This window comes from Protomyctophum bolini (genome assembly GCF_963924005.1).
Source record: "Protomyctophum bolini genome assembly, chromosome: 9".
Taxonomy (NCBI): Eukaryota; Metazoa; Chordata; class Actinopteri; order Myctophiformes; family Myctophidae; genus Protomyctophum; species Protomyctophum bolini.
The window spans coordinates 40134563-40154237 of record NC_137870.1 but is presented as its reverse complement, the minus strand read 5'-3'; the positions used below and the strand labels follow the sequence as shown (position 1 = coordinate 40154237).

The following is a 19675-nucleotide window of genomic DNA, read 5'->3' as shown; positions in this document are numbered from 1 at the left end:
TTGCATATAGTACTAGGTCTCTCTACATTGTCAATGAGGCAAAAGCCACTGAGAAACATCCTGTGTATTATGATTAAAAGGATTCAGCTTCTGAAAATGGCAAACATAGATACACCATGTTAACCTTGAGATAAATCCTAAATGATATATTATTAGGCTACTTATTTCAGTTTGAATGTATTCCAGTGTGTCATTATCTTCATACTGAGACATTGTTTGAGTGTAAATTTGACTAATGATGGAAAAAATGGAGAAAAAACAAAAACAGATGAACAAGACATTATTTCTCCAAGGTTGCCATGACACTGAAGGTCAGTTTATTACAACTTTTGCAAGATTAAAGATGGCACTTTGCTGTCCAGTTAAAGCTGGCTTTTGACTGACTGAGGCTGTTTTGTCTAATTGAACTGTGTACAAATCAAATGTAACCAAATGGATGCACTCGGATTAACAAATGGCTAAACACTGAAGATTTGACTATGTGATGAAGGTTTTAAGGTTACTTGGGTAAGTGGAAAAACCCATCATGGCATTCCAAATCCTGTACAAAGTGAAGTTGCCTGGTTAAAGTGGTCGCATTGAAATGCGGGATTATACTTAGTTACTGCTGTGGCTGTTGGGCAAAGATGTTTGGCCTAGTTTTCTGCCCCTATGTTAACCCCCCCACCCCGGTGTCACTATTTTGGGCATGTCATTATAGGTGCCGAAATGAAATAAAATCACACAGGTGCACACATTGTGAAATTGTAGATCTGCTCTTTTCGCTGTGCACCGGTGTGCCATGCAAAGTATAAAGTGGGGCTTACGTGGTCTTGAGTGACTCACTAAATGTGAATGAAGTCTACAGGCAGTAAACATGTTGCAATCTGAACCATAACAAGCATGGAACTCTAACAACACGGTGATGTTGCCAAGGACCGGTTTGAGTGCTGTAAACAAGTGATAACATGACATTGCTGAACCTGGTTGTTACCAGATTGACAAACGGAGCCTCTCCCTCTCTCTCTCTCTCTCTCTCTCTGTAATGTTATTGTTTTTCTCCTGGAGGCAGGTGTGGGCGGCCTGCATGTTGTGACACATTCCCATATTTTGTATTAGCTCATCGCTAATGTCACTTGACCCTTGTTCAGGCATTATCCTGTGCTCTGACGTCACTCACTTTACCTCTGCGTTTCAACCCAGCTGCTGCAGTTTCCGTTTCCGGTCACGGCTGCTTCCGTTTGTGAAAGCGGTAATTTTTACACTCACTCCCTCCCTCCGTCTTAAACGTCTACTTCTCTTCCGAAGCGTTAATATTGTAACCTCGACAGTCGACACAGCATAACATCAGAGATGATCTCAGAACGTCTGCCTTCTGTTCACTCATGCGGATGCAGCCTACACTGCGAGCAAACTATAGCCTTTTAAAATGGCATAAAGCGGACGCCCGTCTTTCTGTGTTTCCTTCTTCTCACGTGACATGCAGGTGCATGATGGGAAGCAGATGTTGTATTGTATTTGTTTTATATATATATATTTTTTTTTTATAGCTAGATGTGAGTGGGCCGAAGTTCCGTGGCGTGAACCTCTAGTATACACACATGTTGTAGGCCCTACAGTACCAGTGAAAGGCTTATTTTGTTGCTATCGGGCAGAAACATTGCAGCGCCATAATTACATTTGAATGTTTTTCTGTAAATGTCCATCTGCCAACTCACAACGTGCCATGAAACGAGTGAGAAGTGAACGTGATTACGTCTGTCTGTAGGTTTTAGAAGCATTTAACAAGTGAAAATAATTGACAACAGCTCGAGACTAAATAACTACATTGGATCCATTGGAACACGTATATTTTCCATTTCCTGAAAAGTAACTGTTTTGGACATACATTTCCATTCAACAACAATGATTTATAATCTCCCTGAATGCTGAGCAAGCATGGTCTCACACTTTTTCCCCCCTTTTTGCAAATCCCACTGTGGGTATTTGACTGGCGTGGACAAAGGAAGCCAAAGGGACTGTTTAATTATGCACCATACAGTATTACTACAGTATCTTACTACAGCTTGGAAGCTTCAATCATCCCTTCCATGAAATAGACACCCAGCTCATGGTTTAACTACTGAGCAGAATATCTAAAGGTTGCAGTGCTCAAAATAAACCAGAGGAACAATTAATACACATATTTGCTACAGTATTCTGGACCCACCAAAGCAAGAAACACCTAAACCCACCATAGCAAGTGATTTCAAGATGAAAACCCAAATGCTTAGAAGTACCCACCCGAAAACAGAAAACCACTAAGCCTCCGAGGATGAGTTTCCTGACAATGGGTAGAGCATGGTAGCCTATGCTTTTATTGTTTTCTTTTTTTTGAGGGGACAGGACAGTAGGCTGACAGGAAACGGGAGAGAGATGGGGGAAGACATGCAGTAAAGGCCGTGTCGGGCTCGGGAGTCGAACCCGCGGCACACTGCAACTGGATTGCCCAGTCGGGTGCCCAGACGGTTACGCCACCGCCTGGGCCATGGTAGCCTATGCTGATATTGGCAGTTTGGTGGCCAGCCATAGTCAAATATATTCATCTTTATGGTATATCGTTGCTGTTTCTTTATCCAGTCCACAGGTATTATTATTAATGGATAACCGAACAAATCAGCTAGAACAATGCAGCGTAAGAATTGCTTCATCCGTGCCCGACTGCCCGTGGCAAATCTGTAGTTTGCTCACATAATGCAGGGTTATATACAGTTATGGTGATTATCTGTGATAAACGGGCTTATCTAGGGTGCTTGATGTTTGACAGGGAGGTCAATCAATGTACAGCTAATCTCTGGTGCCGTTTTTAAGTCTCTGTAGCAGTGGAGCTATATCACATGGCAGCCCATCAACGACCCTTGAAGTCCAGCTGGGGCGAAACAGCCTCTGAGGGACCACCTAAAGCTGGTTCCTTTCCAAGCAAAGAAAGCAGCGATTCTACTCCGAGTCTCTCTTGCATGACTGAACTTCTCACCCTATCTCTAAGGGAGATGCCAGCCACGTGTCGAAGAAAACTCATTTCGGCCGCTTGTATTCGCGACCTTATTCTTTCGGTCATGACCCACACTTGACCATAGGTGAGTAGGAACGAAGATTGCTTGGTAGAGACAGAGAGCTTTGCCTTCTGGCTCAGCTCTCTTTTCGTCACAACAGTGAGCGGTACGGCGACTGCAATACCGCCCCTGCCGCTCCGATTCTCCGGCTGATCTCCTTCTCCGTCCTCCCCTCACTCGTGAACAAGACCCCGATAAACTTACCGGTAAACTCCTATCACAGACTAGTGTGCATTGCGCAAATCTAGGTCAGATCAATTAGATGCCGTCACTCCAATGGAGCAGGTCTGACTGACAAATCCCGACACATATTTTCAGCATCATAATAACATTTGATAGGGAGGTAAGACTGGGTGATCTCCTCACGGCTGTCTTGTGGTGCTATTGTGCACAATGACACTTCCACCTACTTTTTATTGAAGAAAGGGTGCCCAGGACCACAGGAAAGCATTTTTTACTGTAGGTACTCATTATGCCGACTGTACGTTGTGACCGTTGGATTGACTGCAGCCGTCAAATTGTGAGAAATCTCTCTCCCCCTCCGTTCCCCCCGCAACCCCACGGATCTTTTGTGATCTAATGTCACAGTAGAGTATATAGGCTTAAAACGGGGAGCAGTTTAGCTAATAACAGGATGCCTGGTCTCTGCTGCAGATGCAAATGTGCAGCTGCACAGAGACCAATATATGACTTGACTGGAGGCAGATGACTGTAATTATCATTGATGTTGAATTAGCGTTGATGTGTAGTTTGTGTACTGCTGAAACGTAGCATTTAATTTGCATCTACTTAGCCTTACAGTAAGCTTAACTGTGGTTCAATGGCTACTCAATAGGTGCAATTTAAGGTTTAATTTAAGCACACTCTCATTGCAGCCGCACAGCTTTTTCTATGTGTGTACCTTCCTCTTGTCTTTGGGTATCTGCATGTATTTATCAAGTTGAAGTCCTAAATGGAAGGCTGATGACATACAGGCATACACACTAAACAAGTCACAGAACATTACAACTTTAAAACTGATGACAACCAGCAGAGTTGGTGTCATTGGGTGCAGAGATATCTGTGTAAGATAATCTGTAAGTTAAAAACTACTTTGTACTGCATGTTCCACCGATAAACATATTTAATAAACATGTTTCTCTGATCCTTGACCCTGTTCCCAAGGGCTCCAAACTGCTACTATTATTACACTGAAGTCATTATGCTCTGATAACAGCGAGAGGTTGTTTCATATCCTCAGATTTAATTGAGGTGTGTTTTGCTCCTTCCTGAAGTTCCTGTCCATGGAGACTAGTTGTGATAGCAGTCAGCAGGGCCATAATGTCATTACTGTTATAATGGCCGATTACCGGGTCTTGTGCTGATACATTTTCAGCACCTTGCTGAGTAAGTAATTTAGCTGTGATTCACTCACAGCAGACACCCCTGTGTCTGTGAATCTCATAGAGTTATATTATTAAGAGTGGTGACTGGAAATCGCCGCCCATTGGATGTTGCGTTCATATATGGCATTTCTTGTAAGAACTTGTCCCAACTCCCAACACACAAATATCAGAAAGGCAAACACTGTAGTATGAAAACCCTGTTCGGCAACAAACAGTGATTGGGGCGTCAATATATTGTTGACATTGTGATATTAGATGTTCAAGCTGAATAAAAAGAACATTATTGTCCCTACTTGTTTGGTTATATCCACATTACTGATAATTTCTCGAAATGTTTGTGTGAGTAGATATCTTCGGAACGCACCAATAGTTATCCCAAACATATTGCCATATTATCGTTAATAATCAAAATGTTAATATTTTACTTCGAACTGATTGTGGCATCATATAGAGATAGAAAGTTCTCACAGTTATGATGACAAAGTCTGACAAAGTCTGTGCTGTGCCTATAGTCATTAGTGTATAACTTTACAGTATTACACCTTACACCATTTGCTAGTTTTCACGTGTCCATACTAGCATAGTTATGTATTTTCCTTCATAATGTACAGTAAGCTATTTCCAGCATGTGTAAATAACGACAGGGAATTTAGCACATCTGAGCAATGCAGACCACAGTTAACTAATGTATGTATAGCTTTCCTTCTAGGGCCCACTTGAAAATCTAGGTTGGGAAAAAAAAGTGTTGGTGGCACACCTGAGAGCCGTTTGAATTTCCAGTTATTTTAATGATCAATCCAGCTTGGACACTAACATAGTATATATATATATATATATATATTTTTTTTTTAATATATATTTTCTGCCTTTATTGATAGGTTGAAAGTAGACTGACAGGAAATGGGGAGAGAGATGGGGGGAATGACATGCGGCAAAGGCCGTTGGGATCGGGAGTCGAACCTGCGGCACACCGCCAGGCTGAGTCAGCAGCGGTTGAGCTAACCGTCCGGGCCAAACATAGTATATTTTAAGTTCTATTTTATCGGTATTACAATGAAAATGTTCAAGGTTTCACATTAATGTTTTTATGTTGTTTTGCCAATTATTTGGGGACCCACTTGCAATGCACTCATCATTGCCCTGACCCAAGAATGGACGCCCTGCTCTACAGGGATCCATTGACAATTTGACATCGATGCTATAATTGCTCCATTGTTTTCCTTCCAGGGTCCCTGTGCTGTCAGTGGGATGTTAGAGGTCTGGGGGCGCGGCCAGGACTGACTGACAGACTGACATGGTGAAGCACCAACCCCTGCAGGTCTACGAGCGTCAGCTGTGTCTGTCATGTATCACTGGGATCTACGGTTGCCGCTGGAAACGGTACCAGCGCTCTCACGAAGACACCACCAAGGTGAGCGCATGTGTGATGTGTTCAATGGAAATGCACCTCTGGAGATTATGTTTAATGGCTTGCTGTAAAGTGGCAGGACGTCATGTCTTGCCATCAAACATCATTTCTACTATCAGATGGACGGACGGACGCGTGCGCGCACACACACACACACACACACACACACACACACACACACACACACACACACACACACACCCACACACATGCAACTGTGCATAAAATGAAATTATGACTTTTGCTTTTAGTAAATAGGGTAAAAAGGGTTTAAAATGTCGTGCTTATTTTGGGTGTTCTAAGGCTTTGTATTTACGTGCTTGCCAACATTTGCAGATAATGACGATGGTGTAATGAGACTGCTCTCCTTTATCCTACTTTATTCAGCAGACTGCACATAAAGAGATTATAAAGCGTCAATCCAAGGGTGGGTAGTACTAGTGGCTGCTGTTATTGCTCTCTGCAACATGTTTTCAACAGGGGTCCTTGAGGGGTTGCAGAAGGTCCCCAGCTAAACGACTGATGGGTAGAACGGACCCTTATGTGTCTGTAATATATGGATAATGCAGGTCTATGTGCAGTGGTTTTAATTCCATTTGTACACTCTCAGAGTTAAATGAACACGGATTTTACGTCATAGATCGGATTCCCACAAATCAAAAAAAGAAGAAGAAACAAACAAACTAGATAAAGTGCCCCTCGGTCCACAGGTCTCCGCCAGGCCAGGTCAGGTTGTGGCCTCCTGGTGGCGCTATAATAGGCCAATGTGACAAGGGTGCCATTTCTTCTTACACCTTGGATGGCAATTGGATGATTTGAGGCATTTTGTTCCAAAAATGTGTTTAGCAAAAATCCACCTGTTGGTGACATGCCAATGTGAAAAGGGAAAAGGGTGGGATTTATTCCTCAGCCTAGTAGGTGAAAGATTTCACGTAAATTGCACGCTGCGTTCATGATTTGAGGCTTTTTGTTTTTGAATGCCAATGTTAGCCAATTAGGATGGAATATGAAATATCGGACAGATCCCTCTTGAACTAGGATGGAATATGAAATATCGGACAGACCCCTCTTGAACACATGACTATAGAGATACTGTGTAACGATTTGCGGGATCTTTGGACAGAATCTGGAAAAATGTGTTTTACAAAAGTTATGTGGCCTCCTTGTGGCGCTATAACAGGCTGTTCTGGAAAACACGAACATGACCGACAAAAAAGAAGAATCCCTGCTCTATGTCATATAGATGAACAAGACGCTTTTGGTGGGAGTGGGAGTGGATCTTTCACAAAACTGTTACCCAGCACACATGGTGGCTCACCTGTATGCCATTGGCTCCGTCAAAGTGCCTCTTGTCTCCAAGATGCCCTGGCCTGCACTGACTTCTATCCTTCAACATTTAATTAATGTATGAAGAACAATTATCCCTCAGCACAATAACCTTGCAGGCTTATGTACAGTACCATAACAGATAACCTTGAGCTTTCAGCAGTGAGGTGAATGAAACGTTATTATAATATCCTTTCAGTTCCAGTTGTTTGTCAACTCCTGTGGGTGGGTGGGGGGGTCTTTTTTTGTTTAGTTCTTTTTGTCTCGTGGCTCTTGGAATGATGCTGGTCTGCCAGCGGGGGTTAGTAGCCAGTCACGATTAAGTGGATTATGTGGCTCTCTATATCAAATAATGCCACGTTGTTGGACCACGGACTGTGACATTCAACCCCCCTCCTGTCTCCAGGGCATGTTGCTAGACACGCATCACTACCCAGCATGTTGCGCTGACTCCTGTCTTTATTATATCCAAATGCCTGTTTACTAATAATAGGTATGATGAGCACAGCGTGTTGGAAAGAGAATCGCATTTGGCTCAGGATGAGCTGGTTGTTCTCACCCCACCTTCCGCCTCACCTCCCCTGTGCTCAGGAAGACACACACACACACACACACACACACACACACACACACACACACATTACATGCACGGGGGGGGGGGACTCGAACATGCAAGGCGCTTTCAGGCCAGAGCCTATATGTGTGTCATGCGCCTGGACCGCTATAGGCCAGCGAGCTCCCCCAAATGCACCTACAGTATATCAGTTATCTTCTTAGCGATTATTCGACCAATGACCTTTTGCATATAACTAGAAATATGCACCTGTCCGGCATTTGGCAAAGTCCTATATACGGTCCTACCTAAAAGCTCCCATCCTTCCACACCGATTCAACCGAAACCGTTAATCGCAATTATTCGCGTGACAATTAATCGACAAGTTAAAAATGTCACTATCATGACAGGACTATAGCTGGGCCTCGTGTCAAAGCAGTGCAAAGCAGTTTTTTTTTTGTCTTTGTTGGCAGGACAATTGGACACCGCTGTGCTCTGTTTCCTGTTGTGCACGGTTGTCTTTCAGGCCAGCTGATAGGCCCATGCTGAGTCAGTGTTCTCTGTTCACCATGCTCTTGTCTTTGTTGTGGTTTGCGGGGGCGGACAGAGCTTGTCTTGTGGCCCTCCCTGCACAATCATCATGTCAGATGTATACTGTCACTGTGCTGCTTTATTTTGAAGATACACAAAAACAGGGTTCATCTTTTGTTAGTAGTTAACACAGCAACATTTTAACCTTTCAGGGTTTGCATACTGTATTGTGTTGTGCTAAAAAGATCAGTTGACGTTGCTGAATTACACTCGGAATGGAGCAGCACTTCATGTGTGACATATATATATAGTTTAGGCTACTGCTATCCACCAGAATACATTGGTATTTCTCCTCAAATAACTAATAATTTCTGTAACTTTTTGGGAACATTAATCTGACAGTTAATTAGCTATTAGATAAGATAAGATAAGAAAACTTTATTATCCATTACATTTACATAAAATGGACGTTTGTCCATGTTATTACCACAATACAAACATTACATAAAATACACAAATGCATTCAAATACAAGTTTTAGCTTCAAACGCTGGCTCGGAAGTTTCTGAACCAATCGGAGCGGTCGAAAAAACCCGGTCGCAATGACTAACAAATCAGGAAGTAGAGAGGCAAATCGACCAATGACAAAGCTTCTATGAAAATCTTCTATGAATGCAGATTCAAATATGTGTCACAGAGAATACATTTATTTTGGGAGCGTTTTACCCATTGCTGTCTGAATACCAAAAAATAAAAATAATATTGCTTATAGCAGCTTTAAAGCACTGATTGATTTGAAAAACCTAGCTGGAAATGGTGCCTGGGGCGGGGAAAACATTTATGAAACTCAAAATAATGTCTAGGATTTATAAACAGAGCAATTTCGATTGGTCAAAATTGACTTAATTATTCAGTATCCTCACGTCTGATCACATTTAATAATCTGTTATCTGGGGACGCTGTGGGCACTGGTGGCGTGTTCCCTCCTCCACGTCATCAGTGCCCATACCCGAGGCGGGGGTTGGCGATAGGGCCTTTCTGTGTGGAGTTTGCATGTTCTCCCCGTGTCCCCTAGGGTAGATACCCTCACAAAAACATGCCGTAATCCTGGTCTCTAAAACTACCTCCCCCTGACCAGCCGGGGCGCCTGATGGAGGGGAAAGGAACTGGTCGGAATAACGTGTCCCTTCCACGCGCTACGTCCGGCCGGGGAAATTCCCCTCTGTCAGGTGAAAAGAAGCAGCTTGGACTCCTCATGCATAGAAGGAGGCATGAGGTCAGTCCGCTGCCCCCCCCAGGTTGGCAGAGGAAGTGTAGCGCCCAGGATTACATTAGATAATTGGCACTGGGTGATAAAAGAAAAACTGGGTTACAAAATCGTGGGATCAAAATTAAAAAAAAAATGTAAATATATGTAAAAACAATGTAAAAAGCCATTATTGGCCACTCCTATTTTAACTGCTCTTCACTGGCTGCCAGTGAAAGTGAAACAGATAATTGATTTTAAAGTGCTTCTTATTGTTTTTAATTCTATCAATGGCTTAACTTCCTATGTTTAAGACGTGCTCAGCCCATAATGCACCGACCAGATCAATGATATAATCAGATAAAGGTCTAAAGTTCTAAACTCTAAATCAGCTTATGGTGCTTTAGGCCACTATGCCCCCACTTTATGGAATTCTATACCACTTGAAATATGGTCGTCTGCTCCAACCGTATCCTCAAGCAGACTAAAAACCTATCTATTCTCACAAGCTAGATACTGACGATACGATCGGATTAAAACATGGATTAAAGAATACAAGCGCTGGAACCCGAGAATCTCGGGTTTGGCGGGCTAGTGTACTAATTTAACCCTCTGTGTTCCTCGTTAGTAGTGAAAATAGCAGATCTATAAGCACACAATGTGTCGCTTCACGCCACGCTACAAGCTTTTAGATCAGCTATTTTCACGACAAATTATTATCATTTTTATTCATGATTAAAATGTATAAAAGTCTTTCAAAAAATTGTATTTAAAAATATTATAGAGACAAGACAAAGGCATGGGCAGCTATAGTGTTCTTAGTAGGGCTGGACGATAAGACATCAAATCGATACCTCCGTTATTTCAAACTCTTGCCTCGATTACGATTAATCTTTAAATGGTGAACATTTTAAATGGCGTCACAATGCAACGCATGCTGAGTTTGTAGATCGCCTATTTTAGAAAATGCCACCCAGAGTCGGTTTAGGAATATCCATGAATTAATCGGTGGAAGTAATCAATGGAAAAAAATATATTTTGGGGTGAACTATCCATTTAACCGAGGATAGACAAGCTCATGATGTCACACAACTGCATCTTTAATGATCGCATAATCTGCGTAACCAATCAAGGGCATGTATCGGCTGCACGTAACTTGACCCGGAGCCAATCGCTGAAGTGTGATAACACAGAATCCTTCATAAACCAGCGGCTCTGAATAGGGAACTGCTCATTTCTCATCCCGGTGAGTTGTGTGACAGACGGTCCAGCATCGCTCCCGCTTGTCTTTGTTCCTTTCGCCGTTGTCTGTGTGTGTGATGTTGCCTTGTGAAAAGCCAGACCACGTCACTCCGAAGTAAGCTGATCTGGCGTCTCAGTAATAATTGAAAGTGTTTCCATTTAGACAGTCTTTACCTCACGCTCACGCACAAAAGGCTTCTAAAATAGCAGCAGAAATGCTTTCCTGGGCTTACTGACCCAGGAAGCTCATGGACTATACCTGCTGACCAGGAATCTATACATGTCTCCTCTACAGACACTGCTTTCCTGCTAACTCTATTTTCTCCAAATGTTCGACTGTATCTTTGCCTATGATGACATGTCCAGAATAGGGACATGGGTTCATGTCGTTAGAATGACACAAAACGGCTGCTTGAGCAGTGAAACTGACTGACACGCCATTATCATGTATTTTGTGCCCTGCCAAGGACTGTGGAGGTTCAGAATAGTAGGTGCTGTGTGTGTATGTGTGCGTGCCGTGCACATGCGTGCGTCATCCTCAATGATTTTGAAGGGTTCTTCTTTGTTTAGTTTGTTTTATTGTCAAACTGTAGACCTGTGAAACGTAGACCTGTGACAAGTGGACTGCATCGCCAAACTGTCCAATGATCCCTTTCATCTGATTATAGTCATCGGAATAAAATATTGCCCGGAGGGGGGCAGATCGAATCAGGCAGGACTCAAATTAAACGTTTTAGAATAAGATTGTTCCTTGTTCCTTCCTCTCTGTTTCTCTGTCTCTCTCTCATCAAGGATGCAATTTCTGTCTGTGAAAACAAAGTATACAATTTAGGAGGAGCTATAGGCATAATAATCATCTCGGGTGGAAAGGAAACCTCATATGTATGTCGAAAAACTGTAAAGGCCTATTCGTACTCTAGTTTTAAGTGATAAGTTAACCACCACCGAAGACTACAACATGACGTCACGCCGCGGTGGTAAAAGACTCACCGCTCACCCAAAAAGGTGGTCACCATATCACCTAAAACTGGAGTATGAATAGGCCTGAATAGTCAAAATCTAAAATAGCAAAAAAGAGCAGATCTCAAGCTCAAATGAGCGAGCTCGCCCTCTGTTGTTTGTGTCCTTGAATGTGCGTCTGGGGGAAAGCCCAAATCACACCTTGGAAAGCATGAGTGTCTATTTCAAACAAAGTGTTTTTTGACTGGGGGGGGGGTCATATTTTGACAGCAGGAATTGCCTCTCGTAATTTGACCCCCCAGTATCAGGATGTATAGGGCCTTAGTCCTACTCCTCCTCCCAGCCCAAATCACACCTTGGAAAGCACGAGTGTCTATTTCCAGTATCAGGATGTATAATTATATAAATAAGAGTTTTGTGCTCGACAGCAACGGACTCTTTAATCCTCTGAGTGGGTGCTTTTTCCATGGCACCAGAGGTAATTGAACCATTCACACAGGCAACAAGAAAGGGATTATTTTCAGTTTGTTTTGTATTTATACGTTTATACTGCTAGGGCTACATGATTATGGCTAAAAAATGATAATTAATCACTGTGAGTCTGTGTTTATCTATGGTCATATGTGAGGCTGATGGATGGGTGGATGTGTATAGTACAATGTTCTGGTTACTGTCCGTTGGGTAATGATGAGGAGATGAGGGCAAGGTGGAACAGCTGACCAAATCAGATGTTTAAATAATTACATAATTGTGAAACATCAAATCACGAGCCGGGGCGCCTGATGGAGGGGAAAGGAACTGGTCGGAATAACGTGTTCCTTCCACGCGCTACGTCCGGCCGGGGAAATTCTCCCCTGTCAGGTGAAAAGAAGCAGCTTGGACTACACATCCATAGAAGGAAGCATGAGGTCAGTCCGCTGCCCCTCCAAGTTGGCAGAGGAAGTGTAGCGTCCAGGATTACATGGGTACAGGCTTTAGTTCCGACATACTATTGATCTGAAACCTCAATCCCTAACCTAACCATAACCGCAAGCACGGGAGCGGCGCATGTCGGACCATCGCATTTTCGCATCGCATCGCATGTCCCCCGTTTAATCGTGGGATTAAAAAAAAACATCACGATTTTTGATTCTTTTTGATGAATTGTGAAGTCCTATCAGAACACAGCAGCAGTTAATGATCCAGGGGACCTGAGGCCCTTCATGTCTTTGCTATATGAATCATGAAGGTGTGTGTGTGTGTGTGTGTGTGTGTGTGTGTGTGTGTGTGTGTGTTCATATAATTGGTCCTCACTAATGCTCATTATAAAATGACACCATTTTTGTCTTGTCGGTCTGTGTCTCATAGGAGGGCTGTGGACAGTTCAGAAACCCACCTACCAGTCACATCATCGATGGGGAATTCAAGCTAATAGAAACTGCAGGCTTTCTATTCCTGGAAAGTTAGCATGCTATAATGGAAGCTATTGTTCTCGCTTTAATAACAAGAAATTATCTTGTTAAAAAAAATATATATAATACAGTAAAAACTTATCATCTGCCTAATGATGATGTCACTGGTAGGTGGGTTTCTGAAATATCCACAGCCCTCCTATGAGACAGAGTAGAACAAAGTGTGTACCATTTTATCGGGAGCGTTAGTGAGGAAGTCATCCTTTGAAGAAAGATGTGTTTCAAAGTGTCCAATAATACCAACAACAACCACGATAACACTCCACGGTCATAATCCATGGAAACCCTTGATAGGCCTGTATTCCTAACCCTTCATTAAGATTAATCACTGTACTATTTGCAGACGGTCAATCAAAGACCCTGTCTTGTTTGACGGTCGCTATAAGGACAAATGAGAGAGACTGCTAGAGGGAGAGGAAGAGTTATGACGCAAAAATAAAAGGCCATGAATAAATTATAATCCAGGTCCAGGGACTCAAGCTAGATTAGAAACAAATGTAACAGGCCTTTAATACATTTCGTTCTGCTTAGAACCAGGCATGGGGCGACCTTGCGCCCTCCGCCTAGCCCGATTTGGTGCCTCGCCGTCGGGCTTCTCTCGTCGCTGCACCGGCCGCCGCGGTGGTCCATAAATCCGGGATGGGAAGAGTTGGACATTGGCTGTGTAGAGAATTACACAGCAGGGGACAAGGGAAAGAGCCCAGGAGCTCCTGGGCTCGGGGGGGCAGTGGGCTGGAATACTTGAACACCAATGCCGGCTTGCACCTTCTTCAGGGTGTGTGACCACGGCCAGACTGTCCACATACAGTGACGACACATCCAGATTTGACCTGTATAGAGTGAACACCTAATCGTCATTTAGACAGTTGCAGAGGAAGGAGAAGACGCTGGAGCAGCACGGACAATTCAAGCCTTTTATTTAGGTGCTAGTACAAAAAAGACAAACAAGTAATTTCTTGTTGTAGGCCTACTAGCACCTAAATAATGGCTTGAATTTATGTGATGCACCAGACTAGCTGTTCCAGGCTTGAGGCGTGTTGGTAGATTCCCTTTGTTACTTAGCAGTGATTTATTTATTTATTTATCCATCCATCCATCAATTTTTTTCTTCTTTTTTTTTTTTCATTTTGGAGGCAGTGAAAGAAATATAATTTGGCCCACTATAACGTTTGTTATTATTAGGTTAGGTTTATACTCTAACGTGCATCCACAATTCAAGATTCTTTCCGGTTATAAAGAGAGCAAAATCCTTGTGCTTTTCACCGTCCATATCGTTGGATGAAGAGATGCTCACAATTGATATTCACTGATGCTGTGGCTTGTCCACGCGACTCTCTGAAGTGCCTTGCGGCCGATGGCGATGCTGCAGTTCCGGCCCAGTCAAGATGTTATCTGTGCCGGTACCTCTGTAGGAGGCCCGTAGGTCCAACCTACGGTGTAGGACCATGGGTCCAATGCTGTGCCTTTTTCACCACATGGCCGTGTTGACACAGGTTATACTATTTTGTTATAGAGTAACTCAAGTGTGGTTCTATTTCTTGGACATTTATTATTTCATGAAAACACTGTAAGAGGTTTGTTGTGGTGCCGATTTCATCACAATTTAGCCAGCTAAAAATAATTCTACTTTATACTTTCCAACTACAGGACATAACTTTCCAATTTTAAAAAGTGAATGCGTTTAGTTTGTGCTTTTTTGGCAATAGTCTTCTTAGATGGCACAGTTAATGTGATTGGAAAGTTAATGAGTGTGAAATAATATACAATTATACACACTTTTGTAGAGATTTCACAGCAGACTGGGAATTGTGGATAAAAAAAGCAAATAAGCACACTGAGTGACACCCACAAGAGAGTGGTCTGTCAGAATGGTCAGAGTTGGATTGGATTGGTGGGAGCACTCGGTTTGTTGGTTTTCATGCATGAATTTCACTCAATCACTTCAAAACAAGCCAGGTGCGCTGACAGTGTGGCCTTGGGGCTCACGAGGCGTGGCCGAGCAACGCAAGCTGCCAGGCGAGCGAGTACGCCCGTCGAGCAGCTGACGGTCTCATGCGTCAACGAGCATGCCATCGGAGTTAGCAAGCCGTGGTGGATGGAATACAGTATAGCCACATAGAATACAGTTATCGGCCGTTTCCATATTCCACAAATACACAGGAGTCATTGGGTGAATCAACACGAGCATGACATGACATAACCAGTTTATTCCCTCCGAAATAGTTGGAAATTGATTAAAACTTTGGACACCTATCTTGTTGAAAATATTGACCATAAATAAATGTACTAGTGTATACGTTAAACTCTCGTGCTGAGACTATACATTGCATTTGATTCAGACATACAGTACATATAGGCTGCTAGGCTGTTTGTGGCTGTGATAGCTGATTTATTGAAGGGAGCACAGACGAACATTGTTTTAGTGTGACTGGAAGTGGAAGATAACAGGAAGATAACAGTTTCAGTGGATTCTTGAAATCAAGTAGTGGATCTACAAGATACACTAGCCAATACACACACACACACACACACACACACACACACACACACACACACACACACACACACACACACACACACAACTTTCTTTCTTTTTTTCTTTCTTTCTTTCCCGCTCTCTCTCTACTCATGCTCTCCACTCTTTCTTCACTATCTCACGTCCTTCTGCCTCTCCCTCCTTCCTCTTATCCCCATCTGTCTGTCCATGGCTGCCCTCCCATTATCTGTCCTTCTCCCGCTCCAAGGGGAAGGCAACAAGAAAATGTCACTAGTATATAATTGCTGTCTGTCTGTCAGTCATTCTCCACCGAGATCCTCAATTTGGGCATCTCAAATTTTCCCAAAGTAATTCGTCCGCCATTTTAACAAAAACACGAAGTTCAGGCCTGTTATCATTTTATTAATTAGATTCAATATGCAGCAAGAACAGTTCCTGACAACCATGAAAACACATTGAGAGTTGAGACATCCTGCAGCTCGTCCAGGTTCATTTGGCTCTGTGCTGGGTTTATAGAAGCGTTTCCTGTTCTGGTTCATTTTTAAAACGACTTCATTAATCCCAATAGGGGCAATTATGTTTGAGCAGCTTGTAACAAGGAAAAACGGATCAGACAGCGTACAGATAAACAAGCAGTCCAAAGTAGCTCATTCCAATTCAACTCAAGGCTCTCTTTGCTTGCATGTCTCTCTCTGACATCACTATCGGAATGATAAAACAAAAAAAAGTGTCCTTCACTATCTAGTGAATTTGTCCTCATTATGACAATGCATTCTATGCTTCTGCCTGTTTATCATTGCCTTCGCGCATAGCACTGGCATCAATACGATTGGATCAATATGCCCATATATCGCCCCATTTATAACACTGTCTAGCCATACCTGAATTTGAATATTTGTACTTTAATACTGTACATCTGTCATTTCCCCATCTGATTGGATGGGAAAATAACAGGTTGTAATTCAGAAACCGTATACACCAAGTCATGAATTGTACTCAAATGCCATCAAAGTCCTTGAATGTACCCCATGAAGTGTTTTCAAGGAACTGTAATACATGCTCACTATTCTGTGGCATCTGGTTTGTTGACCTGCGGTCAGCCATGGTGTTTATTAGTCAACACTCCGTCCTATTTGATTTGTGTGTTCCCGAGCTGTTGCAAAAGCTTTAGTTAAGCGCTCTCTCTCTCTCTCTCTCTCTCTCTCTCTCTCTCTCTCTCTCTCTCTCTCTCTCTCTCTCTCTCTCCATTTTTCTTTCTACAGGCTCAGTCACTGTCTTTTGCATGTTCGCAAACTTTCCTTAGGGGAGCTGGGTCCACAAAGCTGGGGCATCTGCTGGCACTTGTTGAGTCACTACAGCAGCAACGTGTCCACATAAGGCCTATAGAACTGTACACTAGTGGAGCACTGTAAGGACGATGTGTAGACTATGTTTTCCAAAGTCTGGCTGCTGTTGCTAATGTGGAGCAGTTGTAGGAGGAAGAAGAAGGCTGTATCCTTTCATTCGCTACTCCAAGGCGTGGCTAGTGTGAGGACTTGGAGAAGAAGGCAATCTGCAGGCCATGAAAGCGCAGGCCGAAAAGGCTGTTGGCGGTGCCTGTACAAGCTACCGGTTGATAAGCGGCCGGCTGACCTCCAGTGGAGGATAGTACCGTACATGGGGCGATAGCATAGCCTGGTAAACCCCTCCCTCTTGAAAACATTTCATTCAATGTTTTCAAGGGGGTGGGGGGGGGGCTTTACCAGGCTAGCGATAGCCATGAACAGACGCAAGGCACACGATCCTGATCATGGGGAGGGTTGTCTCTTCTGTCCCCAGATGTAATTTGTTCAGTGTCCTATAGGTTCTTAAGGGTGGGTGTTTGTTTGACTTGCTGAGGGGGCTGGTTTATGGCTCTGGGGGCGATTTTGTTCTTCTCAGCATTTCATTTTCTGGCCAAAGTAGCCTACTAAAGCAAAAAAAAGGTGTTCCAGTTCACAGTACTGTACGTGATAAATGTCTGCAACTATACACATCTGTCTGAGCTGCAGGAATGGGGCTCAGGATGTGTAGAGTACAGGTAGTGTAGACCCTGTGCTCATATACTGACTGGACTGTTAAAGACAGAACCTTCCTACTATAAAATGGTGGACCATCTTGAGGATTTCTGTGTAAAGTGGGCATTAGTATCGTGGGGGCTGACGGCGAACTGCTCTTCTCTTTCTGATCTAGTTTCGGAGGCTGGTTGCAGTTTCTGTGTTTTTATGCATATACTGTACAGTCAAAGTTCAACGCGCGCAATTTGAAGTCCTTCACAATATAATGGTTAAATGCGTGTTTCAAATATCTTCCGTCGTGATACGAATGGCATTTTCAATAGTAGTCCTCCAGCATTCTCTTTAGTTACAGTATAGGACAACTGTGAGTGCTGAATCATTGTTCCAGTGTTGTACTCGCAGCTGCATGGAGATAATGTGCAGCGACCCACAAACAACACTCTCACCATGGTCTAGATAACAAAAACCATGGCCTCGGAGGACAAGGCATAAATGTGCAATGTTGCTACATTTTTCTTCATGGCTGTATTTTTTTTTAACTCATGAGATATTGATGAATTCCAAATATTATCTAAGTATTCTGAGGCACCCCTGGACTTGTGTCTCCGGGCGCCCAAGACTTGTGTGCCATGACCCACTTTGAGAACCAACTCATTTCTCATTTTCTCCTAATGACAATCGTATAGCGTCCTCAGTATACTGACACATCCTCCTGTCTTTTTGGCAGTGCCATATACAATATGGCTGAATCTAGACATACTTATCTTATGTCTTATATACTGTACATCAGAGGTATTCAACTGGATTAGGTCGGGGGCCACAACTGTAGAATGATTGTGTGTGTGGAGCGAAGCACAGCATGCAAATGCATTTTGTGTTAACTTCAAACACAAAGATTTATGTAGGCTAATACATTTGTGCACAGTATGAGTATATGCTATACCTTAGAATAGACCTATTTGACAGAACCGAGTGTCAGCGAACACTAGTTGGAAAATACAAACACACACACGCACACACGCACGCATGCACACACACACACACACACACACACACACACACACACACACACACACACACACACACACACACTGCAGGAGTCTGTATAATTTCTTTCCAAAAGCCCTTGAATATCATCGAATATAATTTAGGATTACTGTCATTATGATAATCTAGCAACTATTTTTTTTTTATATATAATTATAATTATTCCAAGGGCCACTAGGGGGCGCTCCGCAGGCCACATTTGGCCCGCGGGCTGCCAGTTGAATAAGCCCTGCTGTGTACATCTTCCCTCTCATTGTTCAAATCAAACTTTATTTGTATAGCACCTGTAGCACCCTTCTGTCACAAATCACTCCTGATACTTTCCTCAATCCGTTTCACACCCTGCCTGCACTGTAATCTCCTCTTCACCTCTCTTCCACACTCTCCATAGAGCAGAAAACCGACAGAGATCCCACTGCTGCACAAGTGCACATGCTTAACCCATTCTGACCTGAGATCAGATTCATACGAGGTTTCCACTGGACACACACACTGGTCTGATTAACCCATTCTGACCTGAGATCTTCGATTTTTCAAAAATAGCAGACCTACAAGCGCGCCACTCGGTGGCGCGCTATGAGCTTGTAGATCTGCTACTTTTCAATAGCTAACACTAAAATGGATTCCCGTTCAGAATGGTTTAACACACAGTGACACAGAGGAAAGAAAAGAGGATGACATAACACTACTTGACACTAGTAGACGGGGTGTTTTTTCTTCTTTCTTTAAGCCACTTAAGGATAAATGAAACGTCGCCTTCTCCAGACAGACTCTTATAATAGCTGAGACAGAACACTATTTAGCCAACTCAACCCAATTGCAGGCCCCTGAGCACAAGTTTATGGACAAGGCCCAGACTCCCAAATACAAGGACAATACGTTGACAATTATATCCCAAGGCCATTATGTTCCACCAAAGGCTG

The 19675-nt window shown here is 43.1% G+C and overlaps 1 protein-coding gene across 6 annotated transcripts in view; it reads left to right on the top strand.

The window, feature by feature from the left end:
* The window catches only part of gdpd5b (glycerophosphodiester phosphodiesterase domain containing 5b), an 87168-nt gene that overhangs the window by 21568 nt on the left and 45925 nt on the right, over positions 1-19675 (top strand). For all 6 annotated transcript variants that reach the window (XR_013964614.1, XR_013964615.1, XR_013964616.1 and 3 more), the window contains exon 2: positions 5684-5867. Coding sequence is in view for 3 of the 6 variants with exons in the window: in XM_080772353.1 (XP_080628479.1) it covers positions 5751-5867 (117 nt within the window). In the remaining 3 variants the exon portion in view is untranslated. The remainder of the gene's footprint in view (positions 1-5683; positions 5868-19675) is intronic.